The sequence below is a fragment of the Limulus polyphemus genome, unplaced genomic scaffold, assembly GCF_000517525.1.
Source record: "Limulus polyphemus unplaced genomic scaffold, Limulus_polyphemus-2.1.2 Scaffold1437, whole genome shotgun sequence".
Taxonomy (NCBI): Eukaryota; Metazoa; Arthropoda; class Merostomata; order Xiphosura; family Limulidae; genus Limulus; species Limulus polyphemus.
Genome location: NW_013667047.1, coordinates 184,775 through 193,351, shown reverse-complemented (window position 1 = coordinate 193,351; position 8,577 = coordinate 184,775). Strand labels below are relative to the sequence as shown.

At 37.8% G+C, this 8,577-nt stretch overlaps 1 protein-coding gene across 2 annotated transcripts in view; it reads right to left on the bottom strand.

Moving 5' to 3' along the window:
• The window catches only part of LOC106463555 (RING finger protein nhl-1-like), a 33,793-nt gene that overhangs the window by 7,864 nt on the left and 17,352 nt on the right, over positions 1-8,577 (bottom strand). For both annotated transcript variants that reach the window (XM_022391095.1, XM_013923604.2), the window contains exons 2-5: positions 6,001-8,181; positions 4,267-5,347; positions 2,315-2,596; positions 247-679 (exon numbers count right to left, since the gene is read on the bottom strand). In XM_022391095.1, the coding sequence (XP_022246803.1) occupies positions 248-679; positions 2,315-2,596; positions 4,267-5,347; positions 6,001-7,955 (3,750 nt within the window). In that variant the 5' untranslated portion in view covers positions 7,956-8,181 and the 3' untranslated portion in view covers position 247. The remainder of the gene's footprint in view (positions 1-246; positions 680-2,314; positions 2,597-4,266; positions 5,348-6,000; positions 8,182-8,577) is intronic.

Here is an 8,577-nt window from a genome sequence, read left to right as displayed (position 1 = left end):
TATTGATAATTATCAATATTCTGTTACTTCAATCCTGTAATTCCTAGGGAAAAAAACAAAACAAACACAAGCTTTTCGATACATAAATAATTATTTAAAAAAACACTGTAAATAATCGCAAATTTCATTCGTTAATACTCAAATAAAAAAACTACTATTATGTGAATTAAAAGCTAAGAAATAATCAAAATTGTAAACAATAATTGATGATTTATAATAAGGTGTAAGTGTCCTAAAAATACTCACATCAAAAAACCTGAAGCCGGTGATTTTCTCTATCACACACCAAAAGGCTGTCATTGGCCATAACTGCTATTCCTTCGATCCCCTTAAACTCCCCTTCACCAGTTCCCCATGACCCAAAGGCTGATAGGAAGCTGCCATCAGGCAGGAATGTTTGGATTCTATTGTTGCCACTGTCTGCTACAAAAATGTGGCCCTGTTCGTTCACAGCGACACCACGAGGGAATTGAAACTTACCCAGAGCTGAACCCTCGTTACCGAAGTTCGTGATAAGTCTCCCTCTGGTGTCGAATATCTGAATGCGGTGGTTATTGCAGTCACTAACAATCACCTGTTCTGAACCTTTAACAGTGACGTAGTGAGGGCACTCCATTTCGCCAGCACTGTCTCCAAGCGTTCCAAACTTTGTAACAAATGTACCATCTGCTTGAAAAACCTGAAAAAACAACAACAAACAAATAGTTAAGTATCTGATATAACAACTGGTTCATTAAAGATTTACAATATAAACCATAGTAGAAATATAACTCAACAACGTTAATTATTTCTATGCAAGCACACTTTATGTTGGCAAAAGCACTGAAATTCAACAATAAAAGCAAGTTCAGTGGCATTAAAAAGAGCAGTACGACAGAAATGCTGATATTCAACAATAGTAACTTCAGTGTTGTGTAAACAATAAAAAACAGTCGTAACGCAGAAACACCGGAATTCAACAAGCAGTACCCAGTCCTGTGGTGTGTGAAATATAAAATAAACGGTCGTAACGCAGAAACACTGGAATTCGACAAGCAGTAGCCAGTCCTGTGGTGTGTAAAATATAAAATAAACGGTCGTAACGCAGAAACACCGGAATTCGACAAATAGTAGCCAGTCCTGTGGTGTGTAAAATATAAAATAAACAGTCGTAACGCAGAAACACTGGAATTCGACAAATAGTAGCCAGTCCTGCGGTGTGTAAACAATAAAATAAACAGTCGTAAAGCAGAAACACTAGAATTCGACAAGTAGTAGCCAGTCCTAAGGTGTGTAAACAACAACAACAAAAACATATACAAACAGTCATAAAGCAAAAAACACGATAATTCAACATGCAGTAGCCAGTCATGTGGTATGTATACTATAATACATACTATACTACAACAACCATAAAACAGGAACACTGGCTAATAACAGTAGCCAGTTCTGTGAAATATGAATGGTAAATCTCCATAGCGTGATTTAAATAACGTGTTTATTTTCTATTTTAAATATATATGCTTTAGTTTGTTAACAAAATGTTAATATCAGAATAACTTTAGAAGCTGTTTAATTATCTAAATGATTGAATGACTAGTTTTATATCATAGAAGTCTCATCCCTACATTTAAATCACGGCTGAAGATATAATAACATCAGGAGATCAACATTCAACATGTAGGGACATATTTAAAACAGTGTGTTATTTAAGACCACCTAAATTTCACGGTTCCTTTATCACATAAAGACAGTGTGTTATTTAAGACCACCTAAATTTCACGGTTCCGTTATCACATAATGACAGTGTGTAATTTACGACCAACTAAATTTCACGGTTCCGTTATCACATAATGACAGTGTGTTATTTAAGACCACCTAAATTTCACAGTTCCTTTATCACATAATGACAGTGTGTTATTTAAGACCACCTAAATTTCACAGTTCCTTTATCACGTAATGACAGTGTGTTATTTAAGACCACCTAAATTTCACAGTTCCTTTATCACATAAAGACAGTGTGTAATTTAAGACCACCTAAATTTCACAGTTCCTTTATCACATAAAGACAGTGTGTTATTTACGACAACCTAAATTTCACAGTTCCTTTATCACATAAAGACAGTGTGTTATTTAAGACCACCTAAATTTCACAGTTCCTTTATCACATAATGACAGTGTGTTATTTACGACAACCTAAATTTCACAGTTCCTTTATCACATAAGGACTGTGTGTTATTTACAACTGCCTAAACCTCATAGTTTTTCTTATCAAAGAACAACGTATTAAACAACGTTAACAACGTATTAAAGGCAGCGTATTATTTACGGCTACCTGAATGCGATGGTTTTCCTTGTCACAAACATAGATGAAACCCAAACAATCTGTTGTGATTCCCCATGGATAGTTGAACATGCTGTTCAAATTTCCTTCTGTTCCAAAGGATCGCAGGAATCTGCCATTAGGATCGAAGACTTGGACCCTGTGGTTATAGCGATCACTTACGAGGTACTGTCCTATTCGATTAATGGCTATTCCTGCTGGACTGTTAAACTCTCCTTCAGAATCTCCGTACGTTCCAAACTGATGAAGAAACTTTCCTGTGCTATTGAACACCTAGAGGGAAAAAAAGTAATTATGGAAAGAAAATTGTATTTTATAAAAATAAATTTACTTGGTTTATTGATAAAGTAAGCTGTTTTACATTCTTGAAACATGAATAAATCACGGATGCGTTCTAACTGTCAGTAGGTTGAATGTTCCCTCTGTAGTTGTCGTCGAAAGATTCTGTAATCAATATGACTTAAAATGTAACAATTTTAAAAACAAAGAAGGAGAGCCGATTCAGAATTTTGAAAGAGATCAATGGGTGAGGACTGCGCATGGCCCAATCATTCTAGGGTATCCAGGGGGCAGCGCTCCCTCGAACAAAAATGTAAGTCTAAATGCTCTGAAATATGATTTTCATATTTCGGAGGTCTTTGAAAATTTGATTATGCCTTTTGAAAATAATTCATGTTAATGCGGCATTCAAAATCGGGGCAACAAAATAGTTGATATAAAACAAAGGGCTACAATTGGCAGGTATGCACGTGGAAGACAGAGAGACGTGTTTTATGTCCCCCTTTTTCCACACACACACACTTTTAAATGGACTAACTAAAGTACTAGATTATAGCTGAAATAGCATCGGTAATGATAATGTGAAGGCAAAATCACTTAGTTTGCTAATTCACATGAAAATGTCGGTATAAACCAAAATGTATTGGTCCAATAATAAGAGTTTGTTGTCATCATATAATACACTTCTATAAAAAGGAGGTTAAATTTACGATAAATCACACCGAATAAACAAACAAATATAAATACTGGCTCAATATCTGACTTCTGTAAGAGAGAGAGAGAAAAAAAGTGCTTAAAACGTAAATAACTAAGACTATCCTTCGTGAACCCTTGATAAGACATCAAGGAAATTCCAGACAAGAAAGAAGACTTTATATTGTTTGTAAGCTTGTAAAACTTTTGTATATAAATCATTGCTTGTAATAACTATTTGTAATAACCGTTATTGTAAATATTATTATTGTTTGTATATTAAAATATATTTGTATTAACAAAGAAACTGTGTGTATCAATCTTGTTGGCAAATATCATAAATTGGATATATATCGGAATTTATTTAACTCCATTTCAGGCTATTTGAAATTGTAATACGTAACATCATATTTTGACCTTTTGCTTTCAATCTTAAAGTAGCTATAGGTTAATAATAAAATTGTTTAAAATAAGCTAATCATGTTTGCTGCATTGCATCCATTTTGTCTCCCTGATTTTAGTTAGACGACTTTACAGTCGTATAGAAATAGGTGAACAACAATGTCAAATTGTAACCGAAATTATTGGAATTGCGTGGAAAAAACCGAGAATATATAACAAGTGTTCGTGAATAATTTCAGTAAAATGGGTTGTATTTAATTATTTACCAATAAAAACCCAATTTTTTGTCTGAGGTGAGGGGATCTGGATCATGATGACCCCCCCCCCCCTCCTACATCCGTGGGTGAGAAGAAGTCCAACACATATCGTTACATAAGGGTTCAGCAAAGAACAAACACACACACACACACGTTGTCCAATCTAACCCATCTCTGATAACAAACTGAAACCTTAACTGTGTAGTCCGACCACGTGGGATATTTCTTAACTAAGAGGTTGCTTATAAGCAAGAGTTGAAACCGTTCAGTAAGTTAGTTTAAGTTAGACATGAATTAAAGACAAACACCTACCTGAACTCTGTGGTTACTGCTATCTGCCACAGCAATAAGGTTTTGTGGACTTACTGCCACATCCCTAGGCCAATTAAAACAATATGGTTCACTACCTCGACTTCCTATTTTAATTATCGGTTGGCGGATCTGTGGGGTTTTATCGGCATAAGGTGTACAAGAGGATGAAGGATCTTGGTTAATATTACTTTCAACATTACTTCGTCTAATATATGTCTGATCTACTGAAATATTGGTGTCATCACATTTTTCGGCTGGCGTTTTCCCATACTTATTTCTAACGTATTCAGACCTAGACGTCAATCCCCTATCCGCATTGGTCTCCACTGCGTTTTCACGCAGAGCCTGCCGTTTTTCTTCGATAAATCTCCGATATGTTGGAGGACGTGTCTCAGTATTCTCATCGTTCAGAACAAGATCGCGAGAGCTCTTGCTGCGTGATACTGCTTTATCTGGTTGACTGGAAATGCCAGATTTTGTTTGAAATTGTGTGCTACCAGAAGGGTTGGCCAGAGAATCGGTCAGATCTTTCTGCTGTCGATTTAGAATAACTGAACTTCGACTCCGTGTCAAGTAACGATCTCTAGATGAATCGCTCTGCTCGTCATTTACGTCGTCATTTATTAACACCTTTCGTTTCGAACTTGTAGGAATATGTCTTTTTCCATACCTATCTTTCTGTGTTTGAGAGGATCTAGGATTTGAGGTCTTCCTAGTACTATCCGCCTTTTCAGGAGAATCTGTTCTTGCACTTTTTCGACGGGCTTGTGCGCTTCGCAGTAAGAGGTCTCGAACTGAAGAGCTTGTACCTGAAGTAAGATTACTAACACTCGAGTCGTCACTATCTGTTTCTGTGCTGTTAACTTCACTTTCGCTGTCACTTTCAGAATCTGAACACTGCACCATTTGACGTCTAGTAAATGAAAACTTAGGAAGGTTTTTCTGGTCCCCATCCTTCTTGTCCAAAGATGGCGTTCGTCCATACGGTTTTTGTGAGTTGTTAAAATTACCAATTTTGTAGTTACCAGATCGCTCCTCTACATCTACTGGTAAAGTCTTCTTCTGTAGCGTCCAATCAGACCTGAAAAAGGAAAAAAAAGCTTTGATGAATTTTACTTAAATTTCTAACCCTTAGTGATAATATATTTATATTACTACCATGGATTAAGGGTTAACGTGTTTTCTAACTACAATTGACGACCAATACTTGTGTCACGGGTGCTCGATGAAGCGTTATTATATAGAGATGACGAGCTTCGCAAGGAAGGATTTTGACTGTTGCCTTCTTGAGAATTAGAAGAATTCTGCGTGAGGGAACTATCCGTGGCATCGCTGCTTTTTCTGGATGTACGATATCGAAAGTAGTTCGGCCGAATCTGTCCCACAATGTCGTCAAGACGTAACTGTCGGCTGGGGCTCGGAGTGCTGTCTGTCCTTAGGGCACTGCGAGGTTTGCTGTGATCAGAACGCACACTTAGTGTAGGAGTCCCGCTTTCTCCGTGTGAGCTAGGATAGCTTGAGTACCTATTATAACTAAAATCACTCCTGGTACGCCTGTATGGACGACGAAGGGAGTCAGATGTCGGCGAACTGCCTTCAGCTTTTTCTGGTTCTTTAGTAACACAGCTGGCTCTAACTCGTGTAGTCGCGTTGGTATCCACTCCTTCGGGAATTCTAGAAAGAACTTTAGATGTCTGATCATATCTTACATTCAAATCATTTGTATCTACTTGCCTGGGGGTTAAACCTCGAGGATTTTGTTCACGAGAAAATCTTGAACCCGAGGATGTTTCTGTAGAGGTTGTCCCTTCGGCGTCACCAGAGGTAATTGGTTTGTAAGATCTGCTACCTTGTTCATCAGGTGTAGACGTGGTGGCTGAAGAAGACCCAGTGCTTCCTCCCGAACTGGATGTTGTTAATTCTGTAGCTAGAATTTCGTGTTGCCGTGTTTCGGAAGATTCATTCGCTGCACTAACAGAAGACTCTTCAGCTCTTTTCGATAAAACTCGAGATGGCAATTCAGAAGGAACAGTTGCTGCAGAAGAAGTACTGGTTGTGGCCATTTTTTCTCTAGTTTCGGTCATTGTAGCCGAAAGTTGGCTCTGTTTCTTCTGTTTTTCAACATCGTCCTCGCTTATTTGACGTGCAGTTGGTCTAGAAGGAACAGAATTAATTTTTGAGGAAGGTACAGGATTTTCTAAGCGTTGATGTTCTTCTTCCTGAATCTGCTTCTTCTGTCGAACCTCATTTTGATGTAGTCTCTCCATTATATAGGCAGAATCCTTAAGCCTCGGAACTCCACTTAAAGGACCTCTCAATCCATTTGTATCAAAAACGGATTCATTACACTGAACATCAGTATCGTGAAATCTAACACTCCTTCCTTGACTTGATTCTCTATCTTGTCTTAAGTTCTCGTAACTACCCCTCATATACCTCGATCTATAAGTCCCGATAGTTCCATCACAATCTCTCCAGCTCTTCACGTCTCGGATATCGTTCTCAGGTTTCAAGAGTCGCCGCTCTCTGTCTGGCGTTTCGTATTCTCGCGAAGATCTGTCTCCAAAACGACGATATGGGCTGTTATCCCTACACTCCCGCCGAGAACGACTTTGTAAACCGACCTCTCCGTGTCTTCCATCCCTTTCCGAGTCACTGATTATTCCATGTTGACTAAAGTCAGAAGTAGAGCGGTTGTCCTGTCGACGCTGAAAGTGGGTGCTCAACCAGTGATCACTCTGACTTCGAAGCAATGAATTAGAAGGTGAGGGAGACAAATTACCAGTAGGTGGAGGCGTAGGTGCATTGACCTTTAAATCCCCAAATTCTTCCAAAACTCTATGCAGTACATCTGGATTAGTTCTTGGTTGAAACGTTATTCGGCGAGTAAAGTCCGAAATGCCTGTGTCGAAATGTCTAACAAAGTCTAACATTTTGAAAATAACTTCTTTATATTGTAAAAGTTCACTGTCAGTCCAGTCTATATTTTCATTCATATGTTTCTCCAATAGCTCACAATTTCCAGTTAAGTTAGTAAGTTCCATTTCAAGATTGTCCTTCATACCATTCATCTGTCGAAGCTCTTTTTGGACATAAATATCAATTTCTTCTTTCAGCCTTTTTTCTGTGTGTTTCAGATCTTCATTGTAACGACGTACCATCTCCTCAATCTCTTCTTTAACACGATCCGCGTTCTCCTGCAATCTTGATCTATTACTCTGAGTTTGCGTGAGAGTATCGCTAACTTTCTGAAGACTTCTTTTAACTTGATTATTAACGCGTAGAATTTCCCGCCGAAGAATATCAAGATGTGCTTCTTTGCACTCATCACATACTTTCTTGTTACAGTGTCCACATTTTTTGACGTGAGCTTTGTCGTTACATACAGCGCATCTTTCCATCATGGACGGTAAGGGCTCTGGTTCTTCTCCAGTGACATCTCGGTGTAAGTCTAAAAACCGCGTTAACGTCACGTTAGTGGGAAAAGCTTCGACACCTTGATAAGGAATCCTGTGCTCTGCCCGACATTCTGGGCATTTTACCTGTCTGCGAATATAATCTATTAATCCTTCCAAGCAAGGCTCCAGACAGAAGGTATGTTGACAGGGTAGAAGTTTAGGGTTCCTGTACCGATCTAAGCATATCGCACAAGTCAGTAATTGTTCCAGCTGACTCCATGCTGACGTCATGTTGCAATCGGAAGATAGTTTAACTGTAATGGTTGAAAAAGAGCACTGAATCACAAGCACTGAAGCAGCTGACTCCACGCTAACGTCATGTTTCAATCAGAAGATAATTTAGTTATAATTGTTGACCAAGAACACTGAATCACCAGCAATGTAGCAGTAACTAAGGACTGACGATTAATAAGGCATCTCCGTTACCACCAGATGTCGCTTCCAAATGTGATCAGATCTGTAAGAGAAAATAAGAAACTAAATATTTTGCAGGCAAAAATACCTTAGGAATATAATAAATACAACAATTAATTAGAAGTGGGAAAGTTATACTCATAACATAGGTTACAATAAAAAGGCATAAATCAAATAAATAAATTTTAGTTTTATAATCGATCAAATATATATATAGAAATTCCAATTCCAACATTCATTTTCCAGTTACGACATAAAAATCCATAGAAAACTAAATTTTAAACAAGGCATAGATTTCAGCTGAATTTGAACTACCATTAATTTTCGAAGCGATTGTGCTTTATAATTTTTAAGAAACAACGCTATAATTGTCTGTTTGTTTTTTTGAATTTCGCGCAAAGCTACACGAGGGCTATCTGCGCTAGCCGTTCCTAATTTA